The sequence below is a fragment of the Malaclemys terrapin genome, chromosome 23 (assembly GCF_027887155.1).
Source record: "Malaclemys terrapin pileata isolate rMalTer1 chromosome 23, rMalTer1.hap1, whole genome shotgun sequence".
NCBI classification, from domain to species: domain Eukaryota; kingdom Metazoa; phylum Chordata; order Testudines; family Emydidae; genus Malaclemys; species Malaclemys terrapin.
The window spans coordinates 17552796-17576142 of NC_071527.1; the positions used below are offsets into that span (position 1 = coordinate 17552796).

Consider the following 23347-nt stretch of genomic DNA (forward strand, 5'->3'; position numbering starts at 1 on the left):
GGTGCTTGGCTGGAAGTGGGAACTGCAGCAGAAGAAGGATCCAGGTGGGGCCGAGGGACCCCCTAGTCTGGAAGATGAAGTGTCCATGGTGTGGGGCATGCGGGAGGAGGAGAAACTGGGGGCGGGGTCTACCTGGCTGGGAGACGCGGGGCGGGGGGAAGAGCTGGGGGTCCCTGGGCTGGGAGACGGAGGGGGGAGGAGCTAGCCTGGGGGGGGTCCCTGGAAGGGACTGATAGATGAAGGGGGAGGAGCTGGGCGGGGAGGGGGCGGAGCCTGCCTCCTGAGTCCTGGGCCAGAACCCACCGCAACCTCCCGGTTGCTACATTGTTGCCATTTCCAGCCTCTTTCGAATGTTGTGAATGAAGGCTCGGCGGCCACGCCCACCTTCCCCATATATGGGCACCACCTCCCGGTCCCGCGCTCCCTGATTGGTGGGCCTCCCGCCCTGATTGACGGCTCTCCCCAGACTTCCCACGTGGGGGAGGGGGCCCAGCCGCTGATTGACGGCGGGGACAGCCATTGGCAAGCGGGGGCTGCCTCCCGGCGGCCAATGGGGGCCCGGCAGGGGGAGGGGAAGCCGGGGATCAAGCAGCCGTCGAGCTCATTGTTGTGGAGCTTCTTAAAGGGGCCGCATCGCGGGGCCGGGGGACGCGGCGGGGGATCCGCGCGGCGAGAGCGGCCCGGGCCCGAGGGAGCGGCCGAGCGCGGGAGCCGCCGAGCGCGGGGCCCGGGGAGGCGCCCGGGCGAGCCCGGGGATCGAGCCCGAGCGCTGGGCCGCGGGGAGCCCGAGCCCATGGAGCACCCGGCCGCCAAGCGGCGCTGCGGCCCCCCCGGCGGCGGGCGGGGGCCCGAGGGGCCCGGGGCCGGGGCCGCCGCGGAGGGCGGAGGAGGCGGCCGGGCCGAGACGCTGCTGGATCTCAGCGCCAAGCGGGTGGCGGAGACGTGGGCCTTCGAGCAGGTGAGGGGGGCCGGGCCCGGCGGGGATCCCCGGCCCGCCACGTGTCCCCGGGGGTGTCCCCCTCCTGGGGGAGCCCCGGGGGTGTCCCCCTCCCTCCTCCCTGTCAGTCCTCCTGGGGGCGTCCCACTTCCCCCCTGTGTCAGTCCTCCCGGGGGTGTCCCCCTCCCTTCCCCCGTGTCCGCCCTCCTCGGGGAGCCCCGGGGGTATCCCATCTTCCCGTCCCCAGAGTCCCCCCGTCAGCTCTCCTGGGGGTACCCTAGTGCCCACCCATTTTTCTATCCCTTGTCTCTCCCCCCCCAAATCTCCTGTCACCCCCTGGGTTCTGAGGGCTGCCCCAATAACCCCACTGGGGCATTTCCCCCAATCTCTTCCCTTGGGGTGGCCCCACCTGATCCTCTTCCCCGGTCCTCGCCGTGGGATGCTCCTACAGCAGGTGTCAGTCACTAGGGCACCCCCCACTGTCCTTCTCACCCCCCACCCTCCCCCACGGCTTCTGCGCCAGGATCAGCCCCCGCACCCCACCGGCTGAGCGGCCTCTTGCCACCCACTCCTCCTCCCCTGCCCCGTAGCTTGTGCCTGCCCTGCGGGCAGGGCGATACTGGTTGGGGTCAGAGGAAGTGGTTACTCACACCCAGGCCAGACCAGCCCTCTTTAAATTGCTGGGTGGCTCTTTGACCTCCTTTTGGGGTGACAGGCAATCCCGGCTCAGCCCCTCCTCCGGCTGCCCCAGCGGGGAGCACTGGTGGGGAGGGGGCTGTTTGCTCAGCTGCCATCCTCCCCAATAGCCAAAGGGGAATTTCAGGGGGTGCCTCTGGGACTGGAGGCAATGACCCAGGAGGCCCCTGTCCGCCCTAGATTCCTGCGTTCGAGCTGGGTACCAGGGAAATATGTGCTGAGAGCGAGAGCTGGGAACAGACGGGCGCCCGCCCCGTTGCTTGGGACTTCGAAACTAGTCTGGGCAAAGCCCTGGAGACGTGACCCCCGGAGGGAGCCTTGGCAAACGGCTGGGGAGCAGACTTGGGGTGTGTCTCCCCATCTCCCTGCTTGTCTGAACGTGGGCCTGACTCCCCCACCCTCCAAACCAGTGTTTAACCCCCCCGGCCCCCGAGAATCCAGGCTGCTGGGATGATCCTCTCCCAGGGAAGGGATTTGGTTTCGAGTCAGGCTGGGAAGCTTGTCAGACGGGAGTCTCCTGTCATGACACCCCTCCCCGAGATGAATGAACCCTTCCCCGCTAGCCCCCGCCACCAGGACATGCTGAGACTTCGTGCTCTGGAACAGGTGAGAGAGGTGGCTTTAAAAAAGGGCAGCTTCCTTTCATCCAAGGATCAGCCCCAGAGACGCATTTAGCAGGGGCCTGACAGGACCTGCTAAAAATAAAGGCCGTTCAGACCTCAGCTGTGTTCTTGGTGCTGCCTAGTTTTACCCTTCTGCTGGAGAGGGGCGGTGCTGAGGGTCTGGTGTAAAGACCCACCAGTGGGTGAGATTTTTGCCTTGCAGAGACTTGGTCCCTCCAACCCTTAGATCATCTGTTCTTGTCCTAGGTGTCAGGTGGTGCCCTTTCCCATTGCTGGCTGAGGGTGGTGAGGGGCTGGTGGCAGAGGTAGAGAGAGATCCCGGTGGCGGAGAACGTCCCCGGAAAGGCGCAATCCTCTAGTGGCAGACGGTGCCCTAGTCATTTTTTTGACTCTGAGGGTCCACACCTGACTGCGAGATCCTAAATGCACCTCTTGCCCCGTTCCTCCTAGCCCCGGACCTTAGGGGCCTGCCCAGCTTGGGGTCTGTGTGCTGAGGGAGAGGAAAGTAGTGAGTGCACGAGCCAAGAGCTGGGGTCCATCGCTTGCTCTGCTACAGACGCCCCTTGCTGGGAACAAGTTCCAGCGCTGCTCCGTGCCTCAGTTTCCCCTCTGTCCCTTGGGGGTGCTAGTTCTGCCCTGTCTCGCGGGGGAGGGGTGAGGATAAATACAGTAAAGATTGCGAGGCCCTCACATAAAATAGACACCCCCTACCCCAGGGTGTATTTCACACCTTACGTATCAGTGCTGGTGTCTAAGGACTCTATCGGGGCTCTGTCTGTCTGTGTGATGGCCGGGCTGCTCCCCAGTTCCAGAACGCGGTTTATTTTTAAGGTGCAAGCACTTTCTTGTTCAAGTCTCTGCTTCTTAACACTGGCTGGCTCCTTGTTTGCGGGGGCCGCTCAGCTGAATCCAGCCCCCCGCTACCTCCTCCCCCCAGTCACCGATTGCTCTGCTTTGAGGGGGTTGACAGAGGAAAACATGCAAACGAGGGCAGCCGGTTGTTTTCTGTGGTGAAACTGACAGTGGCTTTTTTTTCTCTTTGCTCTGAGCCCCTGCGTCATGGAGACCTAAATCTGTCCTTTTAGAACCTCGTCTGTAACTAATTTCTGACCCCTGACATTTCCCTGGTGGGGGGAAATAGACCGCAGGCGGTCCTTGAAAATAACACACTATGGGGCTTGAATGTAATTGAGTAGCGCTGCCTTCCAATGCACGGATCAAGGGCTGGTCGCAAGGACCCCTGATCCTGCACCCCTCGCTGGGGGGAAGCTCCCAGGAGCTTTGCCTGTTTAAGGCCAACGAGATCATGTAAAAAAATTGTAGGATTGGACCCACCGTGAGAAACGAGCTCCTTGATCACAGGGGGACGGGGGAAGATTGGGTCTAGGGGCTGTGTGAGTGGCGTGCTGGACCCAGCCTCCCCCTGTGTGGCCTCAGATAAGTTGCTGCCCCTCTCTGCAGTTCTGTTTTCCTCCTCTGTGAAGTGGGGGGGCCACGATCCTTCCCTTGTGTGTCTGTTGCGATGTGTGGGGCAGGGAGGGCCCTTCATCCTGGGGCGGTGGGGCGCTGGTGTCAGCCCGGCTACGAGAACGCTGGTCAGATTGGACAATCTCACCGAGAGGAAACGGACGGCTCATTGCTGAGGTGCCGTTTTATTCCCTGGCCTGGTGCCTCTCCAGGGCCTGGGTTGGTGTCGTGGTCCTTGCTCCCCACACACCTTGTCTCTGTTCCCCGTTGAGTCTTTCAAGCCAGCAGAACCACGGTGGCCGTTTTAGCCAACGGCCACTGGGTCGGACTTGTAGTGATGGGATTATTCCACAGGATCTAAGAGTCGTCCCCTGCTCTAGCCACTAGACCCCACTTCCCTCCCATCACGCTTCAGAGACGCCCCATGTGCACCTCGCTCAGGAGGGTGTCTAGGGAACAGCAGCCGAGCTGCCTCCCTGCTCGACCAAACTGGCTCCCCAAGGGGGCATCTCATCAGCCTTGGCTCCCAGGTGCGGGCTCATCCTAGCCAGCGGCTGGGCCAGGCCAGTGACTGGAGCATCCCTGCTACTCTGCAAAAATACCCCCTGATACCTGCTACTCTGGTGCACTTGGAAGATTTTTGGCCTATAAGTTTCCGCTGGCCTTTGTCCGCCTAGGGGAGGAAGAGCTCGAGTCGCTGGCTGAGACCAGGTGGGTGCCTGATGCCGTGTCCCTTCCTCCCCTGCCCCCGTGTGCTGCAGGTAGAGGAGCGATTCTCCCGCGTCCCGGAGCCTGTGCAGAAGCGCATCGTGTTCTGGTCCTTCCCGCGCAGCGAGCGCGAGATCTGCATGTACTCGTCCCTCGGCTGCCACCCCCCCGAAGGCGAGCGAGATTCCCGGGTGCCCTTCAACCGCGGCCTGCACCTGCTGCAATCTGGGGCCGTCGACCGGGTGCTGCAAGTGGGTGAGTGTCGCCTGCTGGGGGCTTGGGAGCGGGGCAGGGTGGGGGCTGGGGCAGAGGGCAGTTGGGGCTGGCCAAAGCTGCTGCATAGGATGATTCTCGCTGCGAGGGCATCGGCAGGGAACCCCTCAGTCCTTCTGCTCAGCCTGCCCGAGAGAGGGATTGGGACCGGAGTTCCCCTGCCTGGCTCTGCCACGGACTCCTTGGGCAAGTCGCTGCGTCTCTCTGGGCCTCAGTTTCCCCAGATCTAAAACAGGGGCTGATCCTTCCTCTGTGGTCTCTATTTAGCTGTCGTTCTGTGTCTGTGCAGCCCATGCTAGCTGGAGGGGGGAGGATCTGTGTGGTGCCTGGCATGAGGGGGCTCGCATCATGGTTGGGGGGTGCACCTGTGTGGCATTTGGCATGACAGGGGCCCCCCAGTCATGGACAGGGGACTCCATGTGGCACCCAGAACGACAGGGACCCACACGTCAGGGGTGTCTGTGCAGCACCCAGAACAGGCCCCTAATTGGGATCAAGGGTTAATTTGTGAGTGACTGCACAGCGCCTGGTACAACAGGGACCCCGATCAGTTGGGACTCCGGGGCTGAGCACGGCTGGGGTTTGTGACCCGGACAATTGCTGCCCTAAGGACTGGGCTGAGTCTCAGCTGCTGAGATGGGACGGGCCCGCACCCTGGGATCCAGTCCTCTCACCCAGCCAGCATTGCTCTCTGGGTCCCGTTCCCCAGGGCTGGGTCCCGTTCCCCAGGGCTGGGTCCCGTTCCCCAGGGCTGGGTCCCGTCCGGCTTGCAACGTCCCCGGCCCTAGCCCCTTCAGATCAGCACCGGCCAGGTCTGTGGGCGAAGCCCCATGTCCTGCTCTCACCTCCCTGCTGTGGACCGGCCACTCCCTGTCTCTAGTGTGGCGCCTCCTGGACCTGGCTGCTTTGCCTGTGAGCTCTCTCCCCATTCGACTCTATCCCGCCCCAAGGGCTGTTCCAGGCCCTACAGGAGAAACTGTAGGCAGCTGGGGGTGGGGGGTATCTGTGCCTGCGCTAGCAACTCCTCCGCCAACTTCTAGGGCTTCCCGTCCCCTTCTCATTTAGGCAACAAAAGTCTGTTTGTCTCTTTTAAACGTGGTTCCAGTTGGGGTCGGTGTTGTGTGAAATCTGGTTCTTCTCCCCGACCCTGGTGACAACAACAATCCCCTTCACCCCAGTGGGGAAAATAAACCCAATGAGTTCCCCTTGCCCCAGGGGAATTGCCTGGGAATAGACTCTCAAAACTGGCCGAGTCTGGTACGGACAAGCGCACCCACAGCACAGCTTTGCCTGTGTGCATTGAGACTCAGACGCTCCTGTGGGATTTTCCTGGGGATGGATTTGAAATTTGCTCCTCACTGGATCTTGGAGGGTCTGAAAATGCTCAACAGAGTCCCATTGTTGTACAAGGGGATGCCCTCTGGGGTTCCTGCAGTGAGAAACCCATGGACATAAGGCTCTCTGTCTTGCTCCGACGTCTCTTGCTGGGGGGTTGCGTGCCACGAGGCTGCAAGCTTTCGCCCCCACGGCGGTTGTCCCCAGAAGTATCTCCACGGAATGAGGACCCAGCAGCATCTCCAGCACCCAGCTTTGCAAATGCAGCTCCTGGGAAGGCGTTGGGTCTGGCACCCGCTTGGCTATATCACGCCAGCAATCCTCTGTTGGGGAAAGGCCCAGGCGGACCTGGGAATTCAGGCCTTGTGAGCCTGTGCGTGCAGCTGTGTGCAGGGAGCCGGCTCCAGGTGCCGCTCCTGACGCTGCTTTGTATTCGGGCCCGATGGTGTGTCCGGTGTCCCTGAGCTACTAATGGAAAGGCAGATTTTATTTGGTAGGCATCGTACACGTGGGAATGCGGTGGGGAAGGTGCTGAATGGGGTGGTTGTAGTGTGACCTCGTGGCTGGGGGCGGACGCAGGAGTCCTGGGTTCTGTTCCCAGCTCTGCCGTTGGCCTGCTGGGTGACAATGGGCAAGTCAGGGCCTGGCTCTGTGCCTCAGTTTCCCCATATGTAAAACGGGGATAATCATTCTGACCTGGTTCGTGAAGCGCTCTGAGACGTGCTGCTGAGGGTCCCTGAACTGGGGGTCTGTTGTTCGTACACGGTAGAAACACAGGCCGATACAGCCACCGTGGCAGAGGACCCGTTTCCAACCCCCGGTTGTGATTTTGTGTGCACCGGACCTTGCCATGTCTCTGGGCTGTGATCCAGCCCTGATCTGCTCAGGGACACGTAGCACACAGGTGGGCCCCATCGCTAATACAGAGCCATGTGGCGCCAGCTACCTGGCTGCAGCTGGACCTGCAGGGCTCACGTGCCCTTCATTGCCAGCTCTCTTGACCTGCCCATCCCTACATTCAAGGCAGGTTTGCTGATGTGAAATATCCAGGTGGGTGCCAGACCCAGCACCTTCTCCACTAGCTGAATTTGCAAAGCTGGGGCCAGAGCCATCCTGCCTTTCTCTAAGACGCTGCTGTGCCCTCGTTCTGCAGGGTTACTGCTGGGGCCAGTGGGGTGGCTTAACCTCGTGTGTTCTTGGTGTAAAAGCTCCCAGAGGGAAGGAAAGAGACGCTAGCAGATGTCTGAGCTAAAGAGCGTTTGGCTGCGGGGACTCTGTCTTGCAGCACGAGATTGGGCGGGGGGAGGGATAGCTCAGTGGTTTGAGCATTGGCCTGCTAAACCCAGGGTTGAGTTCAATCCTTGAGGGGGCCATTTAGGGATCTGGGGCAAAAATCTGCCTGGGGATTGGTCCTGCGTTGAGCAGGGGGTTGGACTAAATATCTCCTGATAGCCAGGACTCCACTTGTTCCGCTCCCCTGCTCCAAGCCGGAGGCAGTGCGGCTTCGAGTGCACCTGGCGCTGAGAGGCGACTCCCACTGCTGATTTGATGCCGGGTCTGGAGCAGCGGCAGCTGGGAGTCTGGATGCCAGGGTTCTTTTCCTGGCTCTGCCATGTCCCTACCCCGCGCCTCAGTTTCCCCTCCCACCCTGTGTCTCTTTGGACTGTGAGCTCTTCAAGGCAGGGACTCGCTGTGTGTGCAGCACCTGGCACAATGGGGCCCCAGTCTTGACTAGGGCCACCGTAATATCCCTAATAGGGCTCGCTGAAATCAGCCTGGTTGTAGCTCAGTTTGGCTGGCTCCTCCGGCCAGGGCTGTGTATTTCTAACGCCCTGGGTCGTACTGCTCTCCTCCCCCCCCAGATCTCCGACCAGGGGCTTCTCGGGTCTGTTTCTGTATTTCGTCTCTAAGGACCCCGCGATCTAAATCTCACCTGCCCCTGAGATGCAGCCGCTTCTGGGGTGGAGCAAAGCGGCGCTGCTCAACAGGTCAGGATGGGAGGTGGGGGAGGATCGTACCAAAACAGCACGAGAGCGGCCATCGCAGTGCAACTGCTTGTCCGAATCCAGCCCAAACGCCGGGGTTCACGCCGCCGTCTTTGAGGAAGGAACTTTATTGCTGGTGGAGCCGAGGGCGCTGAGGGCCAGTGGGGATTGTTGAACAGCTCTGGAAAGTTGAACATTTATTTCTATAATGGCAGTGGTTAGAGGCCCTAGCCAAAGCTACACCTGCCTGAAATGCAGCAGCACTGGGGCGGGGTGCAGCAGCTGTGTGCAAGCCACACCCCCGCTTAAGACAGGAAGTGAACAATCCTGCATCCCAGTGACGGTTATAAGCTTGTTCCCCACTCTGGTTTCTGGTTCTCTGTGCTAGGGCTCCCTGGGGTTCTGGGTCCTGCAGCCCCCCTCTCCCCATGCCCTAGTGAGAGACGGTCCCTGCCCCACAGAGCTCGCACTCCCAGTAGAGGATTATTATCCCGACATAGTAGATCGGAGGGGGGAAAAGGGGGGAAACTGAGGCACAGATTGACACTGACTTGCTGGACAACACCCAGAGTCTGGCAGAGCTGGGAACTGAGCATGGATCTCCCCGAGCCCAGCTCCTTCACCACCACCCCGCCCGGCCTTCCGAGCCAGCCGCGCGGGACCCCAGCCCCGGACTTTGGGTGGTGTCTCTCTCTCTCCGTGGGGGGTGGGTGAAATGCCTAGCTTTCTCTCTGGCCTGGGGGGGGACGGGGCCCCTCTGGGTTGTGGGGACTCCAGCGGGGCAGAAGCACAGTCCCTGGGTGGTAACGGCGTCTGTTTTACTCCCCGCAGTCTCAGTCAGGGGAGGGTGGCCTGGGTGGCTGCTGTGTCCCTGACCCCGTCCTTCCCGGCACCCGCCGTTCCCACTGCCTGTTCCTCTTTCTAGTTCTAGCGCCTCCCGTGTGTGCCGCTGGCTCCGGCCCAGCCTGTGGCGTGCGGTGATGTGAGCCGGCAGCCGCGGGTTCCACCCCCAGCTGTGTCACCGTGAGTCTCCGCCTGGCCCCGGGCCAGTCTCGGTCAGACGTCAGCACCTGCCACGCATGCTATGACACGGGGGGAGGGGGAACTGGTTCCATCAGGGTGTCTGTGTCACCCCCTCCCACCTCCCCAATACCCGGCTCACCTGTGTGATTCACCCGCTGGGTGTGTGCCACACGGGCTGACCTCCCCTGCCCCTTCCTCCGGGCAAGCCAGCACTCGTCAGCCCAGCCTCACGGGGATTCACCCGCCAACACCTGCTCCTGGCCGGGGGAGGGACTGCAGGTGACCCGGGGAGGGGAGGGGAAGGGCTTTTAATGACTTGAAACTCCGAAAGGGCTCCTGCCAAACGTGGGAACAAGTGCTAAGAAGGAGCGCGAAAGAGCAGCACGGGCCGGCTGAGACCGGCTAAGGCCCAAAACGAGCTGTCCCTGGCGAGGGACACAAGCCGCATTCCCCAGAGATTGCTTAAATGCAGCAGGAACAAGAGAAAGGCGAAGGGACGAGCCGGGCCACTACTCAGCAGGGCCAGAGAGCTGATCGCTGATGACCCCACGAGGGCTGAGGTGTTTAATGCCTGTTTTGCTTTGGTCAGCGCTACAAGGGTTAATGGCGACCAGGTGCTCAGCCCCGAGAAAGGTGCAAGGAGACTTGGAGCAATTAGCTGTATGCAAATCGGCAGGGCCCGGTGCGTTCGTCCTGGGTCCTTATGGGACCAGCTGAAGCAGTGTGAACCGTTGGAGAACTCCCGGAGGCCGGGTGAGGGCCCGGAGCCGGGCAAACGTGCCTTTTAAAAAGGGGAAGGAGGTGGCCTGGGAACGAGAGACCAGTCAGCCTGACCCTGTTAGCAGGAAAGATACTGGAACAAACAAACAGTTAAGGGGTAGCCAGCATCTGTCAAAGGCAGACCAACCTCATGTCCTCCCTTGAGCACGTTCCTGGCCTGGGGGGTGGGGTGGGCAGTAGCCGTGATGTATCTTGATTTTATGCTTTTGACCCAGTCCCACGTGACGTTCTCGTGAGCAGACGTGGGGGATGTGGTCTAGATGGAATTACGATTAGGTGGGTGCACAGCGGCTTGAATGACTGTGCTCAGAATCGTTCTTCGTGGTTTGGCCTCCAGGGGGGAGGATGTATCTGGTGGGGTCCCACAGGGCTGAGTCCCGGGTCCGGCACCATTTGCCGCTTTCGTTAATGACGCGGATGATGGAGGGGCCGCTGATAAAATCGGCAGATGGCACCAGGCGGCGAGGGGCTGGCCGCGCTTTGGAGGCAGGATTCGAATTCAGGACAACTGTGACAGATCAGAGAATGGGTCTGAAATCAGCAAGATGCAGTTCGGTAAAGAGAAGAGGAAAATCCCACGCTAAGGAAGGAAAAAGCAAAAGGCAGAGCTACAGGACGGGGACAAGGCCGTCCCTAGGGGATGCAGGGCCCAGGACAGAGGTGCAGAGTTTCTAATCTGCCAGGGCGTCCTTCCTCCCCCGGCTCTGCCCAGGCCCCACCCTCAGTCAACCTCTTCCCCCAAGGCCCCACCCCGCCTCTTCCCCACCAAGTTCCGCCCCCTCCCCCAAGTGATCTGCGCCCTCACACACACACCCCCCAGCGCCTCCTGACGCCACGAAACAGCTGATCCCTGGCAGGCGGTAGGCGCAGAGGGGGAGACGCTGATCGGCAGAGCCCACTGGGTGGGGTGATGGTGGATCACAAATTGAATATGGGCCAGCAATGGGATGCGGTTGCACAAAGTGGGGCGAGGTCACAGGCGTGGGGTGTGTCAGGCCCGGAGGTCGGTGTTGGGGGGCCGCACTGGAGGGAAGTCGGGGAGAGTCCGGAGGAGAGCCTTGGCCTGCGAGGAAAGGGGTGAAAATAGGGCATGGAGGAATTGCCGGCGTGGCTTCGGCACGTGCCCTGGAGCTCTTGGTCTCCTGCAGGCTGGAAACTCGGTTAGCCAGAGGACAGGGATGGATTGTTCTCCGGGGCCGCTGGAGGCAGGACAAGAAGCCCAGGGCTTCATCTGCAGCAGGGGAGATTTTGGCTGGATATTAGGGGAACCGTCTAACTCTCAGGGCCAGGTGTCCAAGGGGGGCTGCGGGATCCCCATCACTGGAGCGTTTCAGAGCCAGTCGAGGTTTCCTTGGCCTGCCTGGGTGCAGGGGGGCTGGAGGTGGTGACCTCATGAGGTGTCTTCCCGACCGACCTGGTGAATCTGGGACATTGAAGCTGAGGGAGGAAGCTGGGGGCCGACTCCCGGGCAGCGCCTAGAGACCTCAGCTGAGACTGGGGCCTTCGTTGTGCCAAGCACTGCGCAGATTCCCCACGGCAGCTCCGCGGCCCAGGATCGGGGGCCATGTTAGGCCAGGCCCTGTGCAGGCTCCGACTGAGATCGGGGGCCCCACTGCGCCAGGTGCTGCCAGACACACGGGAGAGATGCTCCCTCCCCCAGAGAGCTCCCAGTCTCCATAGACAATGGGCAGGAGGTGTCTAGTGGTTAGAGCAGGGGGTCTGGGACCCATAACTCCTGGGGTCTGCCCCCAGCTCTGGGAGGGGAGTGGGGTCTAGTGGCTGGAGCAGGGGACCACCTCCCCCTTCCCACAGCAACCCTGTCCCCTCCTGCCCCCAGGCTTCCACCTGAGTGGGACCGTGACGGAGCCGGCCGGCCCCAGCGAGCCGGAGCGGAGCTTCCATGTCTCCATCAGCTTTGACCGCTGCAAGATCACGTCGGTGAGCTGCGCCTGCGACAACCGGGACATCTTCTACTGCGCCCACGTGGTGGCGCTGTCGCTCTACCGCATTCGCAACGCCCGGCAGGTGGAACTGCGCCTGCCCATCTCCGAGACCCTCTCCCAGATGAACCGTGACCAGCTGCAGAAGTTCGTCCAGTACCTGATCAGCGCCCACCACACCGAGGTGCTGCCCACCGCCCAGCGGCTGGCCGACGAGATCCTCCTGCTGGGCTCCGAGATCAACCGGGTGCACGGTACGGGGGGGGCCGCCTCCCATTGGCTATGGAGTGGGAGACCCCTGGGTCGCTCTCGGCCCTGGGATCCCCCTCCCATTGGCTATGGAGTGGGAGATCCCTGGGTCGCTCTCGGCCCTGGGATCCCCCTCCCATTGGCTATGGAGTGGGAGACCCCTGGGTGGCTCTTGGCCCTGGGATCCCCCTCCCATTGGCTATGGAGTGGGGGGACTCTGCCTCCCCCCATTGGCTGCTGGGCGGGGCCCCTAAGTTGCTCTAGAGCCCAGGCCCTGCCCCTGATTGGCCGCAGAGCAGGAGCCTCCGTCCCTGTGCCCAAGAGGGGAGGTGGAGTCCCAGGGGAGCAGGGGTTCTAGCCTGCTGATTTTGTTCCCCCCCAGGTGCCCCAGACCCCACGGCTGGCGCCGGCATCGAGGACGCCAATTGCTGGCACCTGGACGAGGAGCAGATCCAGGAGCAGGTCAGGCAGCTCCTGTCCAACGGCGGCTACTACGGAGCCAGCAAGCAGCTGCAGTCCATGTTCAACAAGGTCACTCCTGCCCCCACTCCCCCGCCTCAGCAGGGCCACAAGCTCCCCGCCCCCCGGCCTGGCTGTGTCCCCTCCCTTCTGCCCCCCAGGTTGGGTCCTGTCTCCCCCATGGCTTCCCCCAGAACAGGGGTCCCTGCTGATCACTCTCCCCCAGCCTCTTGGCTGGAGCTGGCTCAGGCCCCACTGCCCGTGGAGGGGGCATGTCACTGCCTGCCCCCTTTGCCCTGCAGTGCGGGGGTCTCTGCTGTAGCTAAGGGGGGAGCAACCCTGGGCTGGGGGGGACGGGGGACTCCTGGGCTCCCCCCACCCCCCTGGGCTCTGGCTCCATCTGCCTCGGGCCGCAGCGGTTGCAAGCCCCCCTGAATCTCTCCCACCCCCCCAGGTGCGCGAGATGCTGCGGATGCGGGACTCCAACGGCGCCCGCATGCTGATCCTGATGACGGAGCAGTTCCTGGAGGACCCGCGCCTGGCCCTGTGGAGGCAGCAGGGAGCCGGCATGACGGACAAGTGCCGGCAGCTGTGGGACGAGCTGGGTAAAGGAGGGAGCCTCTTAGACTAGCACCTCCCAGGCTAATCTGCTGGTGCCCCTCACTCCCGACCCGCAGCCCCCCGCTGTGCCAGTCCGGGGCCTTCCACCCCCAGCTCTGCTTGTGCCCCTCACTCCCGACCCGCAGCCCCCCGCTATGCCAGCGCTGGGCTCACAGCCCTGCCGGTGCCCCTCACTCCCGACCCGCAGCCCCTGCTGTCCCAGTCCGGGGCCTTCCACCCCCAGCTCTGCTTGTGCCCCTCACTCCGCACCTGCAGCCTGGGTGAAGTGTGGTTTGCCTGGCGCCTGCGTCACCCCCTTCTCCCTGCTGCAGGGGCCCTGTGGGTGTGCGTGGTCCTGAACCCCCATTGCAAGCCGGAGGAGCGCGCCCTGTGGCTGGCGTTGCTGAAGAAGTGGAACAAGCTGGATGTCTGCCCCTTGGAGGAGGGAAACTATTCCTTTGATGTGCCTGGAGCCACCGCGGCCCTGCAGCTCCCCTCAGTCCCCAGTGCAGGTATGGGGGGGGACAGAATCCAGGCCCCTTGTGGGGGACAGGCGTGGGAACTTGGAGCGGAGATGTAGGGGATAGGCTGGAGGGGCAGGGATGGATGGAGCCGGGAGCAGTTCCCCATTCCCTGGACCCCAGGGCAGTGTGGGGGGATCTACTCCCCATGGCTCACATCCCCCTACAGGGGAAAGGCCCCGAGCCAGCCAGGCCCCTGCCCTGGGGCCGGATCCGAGCTGGCGCCCCCTAGCCCTGACTCCGGCTTTATCCCCTCAGCGGGCGCCCGCCAGACCGTCTTCGGCCGCGCCATCAAGGCCGGGGAGCTGCGCTGGGGCGACTGCCACCTGCAGAAGATCCTCGGCAGCGACGGCTACGGCCTGGGCATGAAGACAGGCGGCGACAAGCTCTGCTTCGACCCCCAGGGCCGCCCGCTCTGGCTGGGCGACCCCTTCCCCACGGCCTGCGCCCGCGTGGACGCCCTGCGCTCCCACGGCTACCCCCGCGAGGCCCTGCGCCTGGCCGCCGCCCTCGGCAACACCATGCGTCTGCAGCGGCGCCACCAGCTCGAGAGCTACAAGCAGCAGAAGAAAGGTGGGGGAGGGGCTGGGAGGCAGGACGCCTGGGTTCTATTCCCAGTCCTGGGGTGGGGGGTGGGAGGGTCTAGTGGGCGGAGCCAGCTGGAAGCCAGGACGCCTGGGTTCCTTGCTCTGCTCATGGCTTTAGCGTCTAACAGTGGGAGATGGACCTGCCAGCGCCAGCCGGGGGCTCCCTGACTCAGGTGTGGAGGAGCAGGGGGCTCTGGGCCGGGAGGGGCCCCCATGCAGCGAGCGCGGCCGGTCTCAGCTGTGGGGTGGGAGCCAGCGTCTCATGGGCCTTCCCCCTCCCCACAGAGATATTGCACAAGGGCAGCACATCCATCACCAACCTGGAGGGCTGGGTGGGCCACCCCCTGGACCCCATCGGCTGCCTGTGCCGGACCCTCCTGGAGCCCTGCCGCACGGACCAGGAGGGGCTGTCGCTCTATCCAGGTACGGGGCGGGATGTACCATGCTCTGTGACAGGTGGGGGGGAGGGAGGGAAGGAGTTGCAAGCCGAGATCCTGGTGACCCCCCCCCCCCCCCTTGGCAATGGGGACTTGCACTGGGGGAGTGGGGGGATGGCACAGACTGTGGGGTTTGCATCGGTGTCTGTACTCCTGGCTCAGTCCAGGGTTCTCCCATCTCCTCCCGCACCCGGGGGGGGCACACCGGCCATGGCTGACCCCCCCCCAATCTCCTCCCACACCAGGGGGGCACACCGGCCATGGCTGACCCCCCCCCCAATCTCCTCCCACACCAGGGGGCACACCGGCCATGGCTGACCCCCCCCCAATCTCCTCCCACACCAGGGGGGCACACCGGCCATGGCTGACCCCCCCCCATCTCCTCCCACACCGGGGGGGCACACCGGCCATGGCTGACCCCCCCCCAATCTCCTCCCACACCAGGGGGGCACACCGGCCATGGCTGACTACCCTCCCTCCCCCTTTGCAGACGCGGCGGCGGATGGGAAGAAGAAGGTGCTGTACCAGCACGTGCCCGTCCCCTCCAGCCCCGGCTCGGGCGAGTCGTACGTGGCGCTAGCTCTGGAGGTGGCGCTGGCGGGGCTGGGGCAGCAGCGGGCCATGCCCGAGGGGCTCTACGCCCAGGACAAGGTGGTGCGAAGCGAGGAGCAGCTCATCGCCCTGCTGGACGAGATGGAGCCGGACGAGAGGCTGGTGCAGGTGCTGCGCAAGCAGGCAGCGCTGCTGCTGGAAGGTACCGGGCTGGGCAGGGGATCCAGGGCCCCATGGCCAGCTGGGGGGGACCCTGCCCTCCCTGTGAGGAGAGGGGCTCAGCTCCATCGGGGGGGGGGCTGCCCCTCAGGGCAGGCTGTGCTGCGATTGGCTGATGCGCTGCCCAGCTGCGCTCTGGGATTCCGGTGGGGTGGGGAGGGCGCCTGGCCCGGCCAGCCCCTCACCCTGGCGTCTGTCCCCTGCCAGGCGGCCCGTTCAGCGGCTTTGGGGAGGTGGTGTTCCGGGAGAGCGTGCCCATGCACACCTTCGCCCGCTACCTCTTCTCCGCCCTGCTGCCCCACGACGCCGACCTGGCCTATCGCCTGGCGCTGAGAGCCATGAGGTATGTACCGGGGGGGGGGGGCTCTGCCCTCCAGCCAGCCCCGGCATCAGCTACCTAACCGGGCTGCCCCAATCCCTGCTTCGGTGCTCAACCCCCCCCATCCTGCAGCGTAGGCTGGGTACCCCCAGCCTCTCCCCCCTCGCCACCTCTCCGAGCCACCTCCCCCCCCCCCACCCTGCAGCGCAGCCTGGGGTACCCCCAGCCACTCCCCCCCACCTCTCCGAGCCACGTTCCCCCAACCCTGCAGTGCAGCCTGGGGTACCCCCAGCCGCTCCCCCCCAGCTCTCCGAGCCACCTCCCCCCCTCTGCAGCGCAGCCTGGGTACCCCCAGCTGTTCCTCCCCTCCCCTCCCTGGGTCTGAGGTGCTGTCTCCCCCCAAACCTGCTCCTAGGGGCCCGAGGAGAGCCCAGGCAGTGGCTGCAACGGGTACCCCCCCACCCAAACCCCATGCCTGTGAGCCACCTGGCCAGGGGCACAGAGACATGTGGGGAGGGGCCCATCCACCACCCCCGAGATGATCCCTCTCCCCCCGCCCCCCCATTGAACGAGCCGCTCCCCTGAGGGGAGGGTGTGGGGGGCGATATCCAGTGCGTCTCCCCTCCTGTCACCTTTGGGGTCAGGGAGGGGCTGGGACTCCTGGGTTCTCTCCCTGGCTTTGGGATGGGGGGTGGGGTCTGGTGGTTAACATAAGACCGGCCGTACTGGGTCAGACCAAAGGTCCATCTCGCTCAGTGTCCTGTATGCCGACAGTGGCCAATGCAAGGTGCCCAGAGGGAGTGAACCTAACTGGTAATGATCAAGTGATCTCTCTCCTGCCGTCCATCTCCACCCTCTGACAGACAGAGTCTAGGGACACCATTCCTTACCCGTCCTGGCTAATAGCCTTTAATGGACTTAACCTCCATGAATGTATCCAGTTCTCGTAAACCCTGTTACAGTCCCAGCCCTCGCTCGGTTAGAGCCGGGGGGGCTGGGGGCCAGGACTCCTGGTTCTTTTACTGGCTATTCCGCCGAGCCCGGGCTTGGGGGAGCTCCCCTGACCAGCCCCCTTCTCCCATCCACAGGCTCCCCGTGCTGGAGACGGTGATGCCAGCCGGGGACATCCTCCACCAGAACCCACTGGACTCCATGATGGCCAATCGCTTTCCCCGCTGGTTCATCCTGGGCCACCTGGAGACGCGCCAGTGCGAGCTGGCATCGGCCATGCTCACCGCAGCCAAAGGTGAAGCCAGACGCTGGGCCAGTGCTTGGAGCACGGGCGGGGAGCCAGGACTCCTGGGTTCTATCCCCAGCTCCGGGAAGGGAACGGGGCCCTGTGGTTAGACCGGGATGGTGGGGCCGGGGAGCCAGGACTCCTGGGTTCTGCCCCAGCTCCGGGAGGGGAGCGGGGCCCTGTGGTTAGACCGGGATGGTGGGGCCGGGGAGCCAGGACTCCTGGGTTCTATCCCAGCTCCGGGAGGGGAGCAGGGCCCTGTGGTTAGACCGGGATGGTGGGGCTGGGAGCCAGGACTCCTGGGTTCTATCCCAGCTCCGGGAGGGGAGCGGGGCCCTGTGGTTAGACCGGGATGGTGGGGCCGGGGAGCCAGGACTCCTGGGTTCTGCCCCAGCTCTGGGAGGGGAGCAGGGCCCTGTGGTTAGACTGGGATGGTGGGGCTGGGAGCCAGGACTCCTGGGTTCTGCCCCAGCTTTGGGAGGGGAGCGGGGCCCTGTGGTTAGACTGGGATGGTGGGGCTGGGCGCCAGGACTCCTGGGTTCTATCCCCAGCTCCGGGAGGGGGAGCGGGGCCCTGTGGTTAGACCGGGATGGTGGGGCTGGGAGCCAGGACTCCTGGGTTCTATCCCCAGCTCCGGGAGGGGGAGCGGGGCCCTGTGGTTAGACCGGGATGGTGGGGCTGGGAGCCAGGACTCCTGGGTTCTATCCCCAGCTCCGGGAGGGGAGCGGGGCCCTGTGGTTAGACCGGGATGGTGGGGCTGGGAGCCAGGACCCCTGGGTTCTATCCCCAGCTCCGGGAAGGGAACGGGGCCCTGTGGTTAGACCGGGATGGTGGGGCCGGGGAGCCAGGACTCCTGGGTTCTGCCCCAGCTCCGGGAGGGGAGCGGGGCCCTGTGGTTAGACCGGGATGGTGGGGCCGGGGAGCCAGGACTCCTGGGTTCTATCCCAGCTCCGGGAGGGGAGCAGGGCCCTGTGGTTAGACCGGGATGGTGGGGCTGGGAGCCAGGACTCCTGGGTTCTATCCCCAGCTCCGGGAGGGGAACGGGGCCCTGTGGTTAGACCGGGATGGTGGGGATGGGAGCCAGGACTCCTGGATTCTATCCCCAGCTCCGGGAGGGGAACGGGGCCCTGTGGTTAGACCGGGATGGTGGGGCTGGGAGCCAGGACTCCTGGGTTCTATCCCCAGCTCTGGGAGGGGAGTGGGGCCCTGTGGTTAGACCGGGATGGTGGGGCTGGGAGCCAGGACTCCTGGGTTCTATCACCAGCTCTGGGAGGGGAGCGGGGCCCTGTGGTTAGACCGGGATGGTGGGGCTGGGAGCCAGGACTCCTGGGTTCTATCACCAGCTCCGGGAGGGGAGCGGGGCCCTGTGGTCAGAGCAGGGGGGCCGGGAGCCAGGACTCTGGGGTTCTGCCCCAGGGCTGGGAGTGGAGTGGGGTCTAATCATCACAGTGCAGAGGGGTAGAGTTGGGCACTAGGTCTCTTGGGATCTAATCCCTTCTCTGCCCCTGACTGAGTGCCCAGGTCAAGTCCCTGGCATGGCCCCATGCTGATCCCATGGGAGGACGAGGAGACCGCGGAGCCCTGAGCTTCTGTGATAGATGCTTGTTCCTCTGGGCCAGGCGGGGCCCCCCCAATCCCCTTCACATGGGAAAGGACGTGAAATCTCAGCCTGGGGCCGGATCAGAGCCAGCGCCCCCTAGAGGGGGAAGGCCCCGTGCCCCATTCCTGCCCCCCCTGGGCCAGCCAGTCCCCACTCTGCTGCCAGATGGGAGCTGGCGCCCCCTACATGGGGAAGTCTTTGTAGCCCCTTCCTGAGGCTCAGAAGCTGGGCCCAGAAGCTGCGGGCGTCAGCCCCTCTGGGAACCAGGCCCGCGGGGGCTCGAGTTGGGCTCCCCCAGTTCCTAGTCCTGCAGCTTTGCAGATCCTCTTCCCCTGGGCATCCCAGCCACCCCTGGGGCTAATCTCTGCCCCCCATCCCTGGTCTAGGAGACCCCAAGTGGCTGCACACGGTCCTGGGGTCCATCCAGCAGAACATCCACTCCCCTGCCCTCCTGTTCAAACTGGCCCAGGACGCCTGTAAGACTGCGACACCGGCCAGCGCCCCGCCGGACACCACGCTGCTCAACATCTCCCTGGAGCTCGGCTTGCAGGTATGGGGCGGGGGGAACGACGGCTTTGTCCCCACGGGAGGAGAGTGAAGATCTTGACAGACCCGATTGCTGTGGTCGCTTGCCCAGCACTGACATGCAGCCACCTCTGGGGTGGGGTGCAGCGGCTGCTTAACAGCACGCGGTGGGAAGGGGGTGGCATCTAGTGGTTAGAGCGGGGGTGGGCTAGGAGTCAGGTTTCCTGGGTTCTGCTCCGAGCTCTACCACAGATTCACTGAGACACCTTGGGCCAGTCCCGTTCTCTGTTGTGCCTCAGTTTCCCTTTCTGTGCTGTGACCCCTCCCCGCGTGCTCTCAGCCCCTCTGGTGCAAGGCTCCGTACGAGCTCTAATCCGAGCGCACGGCAGCTGTACACGGGCTCCCTGCCGTGGGGGCTCTGTCTTGTGGGGGCCATGGCCCGGCCACTGTCACGAGCTGTGTGTCCCCCCTGCCCCCTCCCCCAGGTGATGCGGATGACTCTGAATACCATGACCTGGCGCCGGAGGGAGATGGTGCGCTGGCTGGTGAGCTGTGCCACGGAGATCGGTGAGTGGGGGAGCTGGGGGGAGCATTGGCGCCCCCCCCCGTAGTGATACCCCATGAATGGCCCTTGGCCCAGGTGACCTCCCCCACCCCTCTAACATGGCACCAGGAGCACCTGGTGCATAGCATGGGTCTACCAACCCAGCATGGCTGGGAGCCAGGACGCCTGGCTTCTCGTCCCACCCCTGGGAGGGGAGTGGGGTCTAGTGGTGAGAGCAGGGGACGGGTAGGGCTCCCGGACTCCTGGGTTCTCGTCCCAGCTGGAGTTGGGCAAGATGCTGTCTCTTTGGATGGGGAGATCCCTGCCTGCTGTGGGGGTTTGCAGGCTGGGTGGGCGGGGGGAGACCCATGAGCTGCCCTGACGCCACCCCTCCCCTCCCCGCAGGAGTGCAGGCGCTGATGAACATCATGCAGAACTGGTACAGCCTCTTCACCCCCATCGAAGCCACCACCATCGTGGCCGTGACGGGTACCACCCCGGCCACCCTGCTGCGTCTCAACCTGGCCTTTGGGCAGCGGGACGAGCTGTGTGCCCGGGCCCGGGCCGTGGCCCTGCAGTGCGCCATGAAGGACCCGCAGAACTGCTCGCTGCCGGCCCTGACCCTGTGCGAGAAGGACCACGCCGCCTTCGAGGCCGCCTACCAGATCGTGCTGGACTCGGCCGCCGCGGCCGGCATGGGCCACTCCCACCTCTTCACCGTGGCCCGGTACATGGAGCACCGGGGGCTGCCCCTCCGCGCCTACAAACTAGCCACCCTGGCCTTCTCCCACCTCAGCATCGCCTTCAACCAGGACACGCACCCGGCCGTGAACGACGTGCTCTGGGCCTGCTCGCTCAGCCACTCCCTGGGCAAGAGCCAGCTCTCGGCCATCGTGCCCCTCATCATCCAGAGCGTGCAGTGCGCCCCCATGCTCTCCGACATCCTGCGCCGCTGGAGCCTGCCCCCGCCGGGCCTAGCCGCCCTCTCCGGCCGCCGCCACGCCGCCAAGCCCACCGCCGCCCCCGGCCTGGACAAAGCCCCCCTGTGCCAGCTGCTGGAGGCGGCCATCGCCGCCTATGTCAGCACCACCCACTCCCGCCTCACCCACATCAGCCCCCGGCACTACAGCGAGTTCATCGAGTTCCTGTGCAAGGCCCGCGAGACCTTCCTGCTGGCCCCCGACGGGCACCTGCAGTTCGGCCAGTTCCTCGACAACCTCAAACAGACCTACAAGGGCAAGAAGAAACTCATGCTCCTGGTGCGGGAGCGATTTGGCTAGGGGGCGGGGCCACGGCCTGATCCTCTTCCCTCCCCCCCTTAGGGTCTATGGATTCAGCTGGGGAACCCCCACATCACTGCCCCCTGAGGGTGGGTTGGTTTGACGGGGGGGCCTCATCTGACTGGGGGTCCCTGGGCTAGGATTTGGTCAATGGGGGAGGCCTCTGTACCCTTTTGAAGGACCCCGTTTCTCTCCAGTGTTTAATTTATAGTTGGGGGGCGGACTCATGGTGGGGTTGTAGGAGTCGCAGATTTCAGTATTACCACCGGCTGTCTGCCTTGAAGGAGCCGAGCCCGGGGGTCGGAGCTGGGCAGAAGCAGGTGGCGGTGGGGCCAGCCTGGGTTTGATGGGGCCAGCCTGGGGGCCCGATCCTAGGGCATCAGGGGCCTGGGCTTGGCGGCAGCTGTGAGCTGGTGTGATTTTAGCCAGTACCTTGGGGGCATTGCTGGTTTCCTGCTGCTCTTCAGCAAGGTGGGGGATCCGTAATTCTTGGAAAGAAGCCCTGTCTCCACCCCAGCTCTCCCGGAGTCAGTACCATTTTTGCCCATAAATTCCCTCTTGGGAATTTGAACCTGTGACAGCAGAAGCCCCGACCTGTCCTACCTCTCCCCCCCAGCAGTAAAGTGGGGGGAAGCAGGGCGTGGGCCCCATGCTCCGGCTCCTCCATCCCCCTGTGCCAATACCTGAGTTGTTTTCCCTGCTGGCATCTTGCAACGGCGAGGAGCCGAAGACTTAACCCCTGGGAGGGGCCTGGCCAGGCCCTCGGCTCCTTTGGCCCTACCCAGCCCCAGCCTTTCGAAGGGCTAAAGGACCCCTTCTGAAGCAGCCCCGGTCGCTGTCTGCCGCTGGCAAAGGTTGGAAGCCAGAGGGGACCTGGGTCTTTCTGCAGTGCCCATCCCCCTGGTCTCTGAGCGGCTCTGCAGCGAGAAGGGAGTCGGACCAGCCCTCGTTCAGATCTGGGAGAGGCCAAGCTGCAGGGCTCGTTTGCCCTTATTTCTAGCCTGACCGTTCCCGCGCTACCTCCCAAAAACATTTTTATGGAAATCTCCAGGAACGGGTGGCTCTGGCCCTGATCCCTGTGCCCACCACCTGCAACCTCCGACCTCTGGGGCTGCCTCTCTCCCAGCACGGGGCAGCCGGGCGAGGGGAACAAGCGCCTGCCTGCCCGTCTGGTGCTCCCAGCCCCAAGCCACCAGCCTGGTGGATTTCCTGTGGTTCTTTTCCAGCTGGTGGGGGTTCTTTCCAGGTGACTATTTAGGGACCAACCCCCCCTTATCTGGTCCTGTCTTCCCCCAGTATTTCTGCTCTAACCGGGGGGGGGGGGGGGGGAGAGGGAAGATGTAGATGAATCCAGGACCCAGGTGCGGGGAGGGGGCACGCGCTAAATCGATCCCAGCAAAGAAGGGGGGAGGGCCCTGATCCAGCCTGTATTGCACCCCTGTGGGGCTGGGGGTGTGATCTGTTCTGCAGACACCCCCAAGTGAAGGATTCCTAATCTGGTCTCTCCCAGCGCAAGGCTCAGGGGGGCGGAAAGCTTTCCTGGTTCGTAGCAGTGCTCGTTTCATACCTCAACCCTCCCCCTGCTTCAGGCCAGAGCAAGACTAGGAGACTGGAGGGTTTTTTGGTTTTTTTTCTACCCTGGGGGTGGGGGTGGTAATTTCTCAGTCCCCGCCAGAGGGTGCCCTCCCCCCTCTCCAAAACTCCATTTTCCTCTGGCTAAATTCTACTCAGGAAAGACGCCCGGGCACGTTACAAACTCGATTATTGTGAAGATGAGATAATCTAAAAGAGATTAATATATATGAAGAGAGGGTCTGAGATGACCTGGGGGGGGGGGGGGGGGCTGTTTGATTTTGATGCTCCATGTCCCTTGAGAGCCGAGAAGGGGCAGACGATATTCTTCTATATTGCACAGCTCGGGTGAGGAGCCCTCCACATCTGGTTTGTTCCTTACCGGTCATTGTTGGTTTGTTTGTTTCCCTGCCTATATTACAAAAAACAACAAAAAAATCATGTAATTTTGTAATTTTTTTCTATTTATTGAATTGTTTATTGTATTGTATTTTTTGTAAAAGTTTTAACATTAAAAACACGACTTTTTTGGTTTCTTCTTGGTGCCAGCGGTGGGGGCGGTTGAGTCTTTTCACGCTGGAGGATGGGAATTGAGAAGAAGGGTTTTCTCTGGCGGAGGGGGACGAATGTGGAACAGCCTCTGCGGGGAGCAGCGGGGGCCAGGCTGTGCTGAGCCAAGGGGGCTGGTTACGCACATGGCCGCCTGGCACCGGGACAAGGCTGTGCAGACTAGGCCTGGCCCTGCTGCAGGGATCATGGGGGGGGGGGAGAGTCCCGGCCTCCATATGAGTGGGGCTGGTGAAGGAAACTGGGGGGGCAAATTCAAAACTGATCAAAGGAAACACATTTTTCACCAATGTGGCATTAGCCTCCGGCACC

General features: G+C 63.5%; 1 protein-coding gene across 2 annotated transcripts; it reads left to right on the plus strand.

Annotated features, from left to right (window-relative positions):
- The first annotated feature begins 709 nt into the window (after positions 1-709).
- Positions 710-22868, plus strand: ZSWIM4 (zinc finger SWIM-type containing 4). Of its 2 annotated transcripts, none has more exons than XM_054013262.1 (14): positions 710-958; positions 4485-4686; positions 11665-12021; positions 12399-12547; positions 12930-13080; positions 13408-13587; positions 13855-14169; positions 14469-14606; positions 15111-15374; positions 15599-15734; positions 16799-16956; positions 18934-19097; positions 19558-19639; positions 20022-22868. In XM_054013262.1, the coding sequence occupies exons 1-14, from the start codon at positions 794-796 to the stop codon at positions 20894-20896; spliced, it is 3336 nt and encodes a 1111-aa protein (XP_053869237.1). In that variant the 5' UTR covers positions 710-793; the 3' UTR covers positions 20897-22868. The 2 variants fall into 2 exon arrangements, with proteins under 2 accessions (XP_053869237.1, XP_053869238.1); XM_054013263.1 differs by lacking the exon at positions 710-958 and adding an exon at positions 2199-2239.
- The last annotated feature ends 479 nt before the right edge of the window (positions 22869-23347 follow it).

Coding starts and splice junctions, on each gene's coding strand:
- ZSWIM4 (XM_054013262.1), top strand. CDS start 794: ATGGAGCACCCGGCCGCCAAGCGGCGCTGCGGCCCCCCCGGCGGCGGG. Junction 4,687..11,664: donor CGACCGGGTGCTGCAAGTGG/GTGAGTGTCGCC, acceptor TCCTGCCCCCAG/GCTTCCACCTGAGTGGGACC. Junction 12,548..12,929: donor TGCAGTCCATGTTCAACAAG/GTCACTCCTGCC, acceptor CCACCCCCCCAG/GTGCGCGAGATGCTGCGGAT.